General features: G+C 73.7%; 1 protein-coding gene across 6 annotated transcripts in view; it reads left to right on the top strand.

Annotated features, from left to right (window-relative positions):
* Window positions 1-6: 6 nt before the first annotated feature.
* The window catches only part of APBB1 (amyloid beta precursor protein binding family B member 1), a 10,540-nt gene continuing 9,231 nt past the window's right edge, over window positions 7-1,315 (top strand). For 5 of the 6 annotated variants that reach the window (XM_019525003.1, XM_019525002.1, XM_019525001.1 and 2 more), the window contains exon 1: window positions 7-367. In XM_019525003.1, coding sequence (XP_019380548.1) covers window positions 16-367 — 352 coding nt within the window. In that variant the 5' untranslated portion in view covers window positions 7-15. Of the gene's footprint in view, window positions 368-427; window positions 806-1,315 lie in introns of those variants that run through there. The other variant, XM_019525004.1, reaches the window with a different exon arrangement.

Raw genomic sequence — 1,315 nt, 5'->3', positions numbered from 1 at the left:
GACCCGCCGCGGCGCATGGGCAGCACGGCTGAGGAGCCGGCCAATGCCAAGTGGGCCAAGGATGGGCAGAACCAGATGCGGCGCGCCGCGGCGGCGCGGGACCAGAACCGCAACGAGCTGGCACCCCTGGGCCCGGGCGACGAGGAGGACGAGGAAGACGAGGACGAGGACGATGAGGACTCGACGCCGGTGCAGAGCGACCCGGTGACAGCTGAGTCGGAGCCCAGTTGGGAGCGGGCGCCACGCGAGCTGGGCAAGAGTGCCAGCCGGCTCTTCGGGCCCCGCGGCAGCGCCGCCAGCGACGAGGACTCCAGCTGGGCCACGCTGAGCCAGGGCAGCCCCGCTGGCAGCTCCCCCGATGACGCCGGTAGGCTCGCCCTGCCCCGGCAGGATTGCCCCCACCCCGCGGTGCTGCCCCCAGCCCCTCGTACCCTGAGTTAGGTGCCCTGGCAGGAGCCGGTATTGCCAGCATCGCCCAGCAAAGCCGCCGGGGCTGAGTTGTGCTTGCAGGGCCGTGGGAGGGCCGGCTCCAGCTGAGGTGCTGTTCCCGGGGGTGGCCGGGCGGACCCCCGTCCCAGCCCCAGGTGCAGCAGGGCGCAGGGAGGTTGGGCCCGGGCAGGTTGGGGGAGCGGCTCCGGCGCCTGCATGACGGTGCGGAGCCGTCGTCAGCTGTTGCTAAGCGACCGCCCTGCGGGACCAGCTCTCGCCGCGCTGCCGAGCCGCTCGGCCCCGGCCCCCCCAACACCCCCCGGGATGCCATCAGCTGTTGCCAAGGGAAGCCCCGCATGCGGCCGGGACCCGGCAGGTGAGTGCAGCGGGGAGGGGGGGCCTGCCAGCCCGCGGAGCCACTGCCCCGAATGCCCCGGACCCCCCCTTGCACAGGGCTGGCACCCGGCACTCCTGGGTTCCTGCCGCATCCCTGGAGCCGCGCGGGGGCCCTGCCCTGGAGCCGGGCGGCTGAGCTGAGCTGAGCTGAGCTGAGCTGAGCTGAGCTGAGCTGAGCTGAGCGAGAGAGGGGACGGAGCCGGGGGCCATGGGGGGTGCCTGGGTTGCTCCCCGCCACGGGGCTTTCCTTGCCAGACTCGGGGGCCCACCGATCACAGGCACGGGAGATGGGCGCCGTCGAGCCGGGGGGGTCAGAAGCAGGTTACGAGTGAAGGGTAGTGGTCGCCGGTCAGGAGTGATGGCTTGGGAGGGCAGGGGTTGTGGGTCGGGAGTGAGGGGCCGGGGCTGCACGGGCGGTGCAGGGGGAGGCGGGGGCCAACGCCTGCCGTGGGTGGCAGTGCCAGGCAGCCCCAGCTGGCGTGTGCCCCCC

The sequence above is a fragment of the Gavialis gangeticus genome, unplaced genomic scaffold, assembly GCF_001723915.1.
Source record: "Gavialis gangeticus isolate Ggan-Ray unplaced genomic scaffold, GavGan_comp1, whole genome shotgun sequence".
Classification (NCBI taxonomy): Eukaryota; Metazoa; Chordata; order Crocodylia; family Gavialidae; genus Gavialis; species Gavialis gangeticus.
This window is presented reverse-complemented; position numbering and strand designations above follow the sequence as displayed.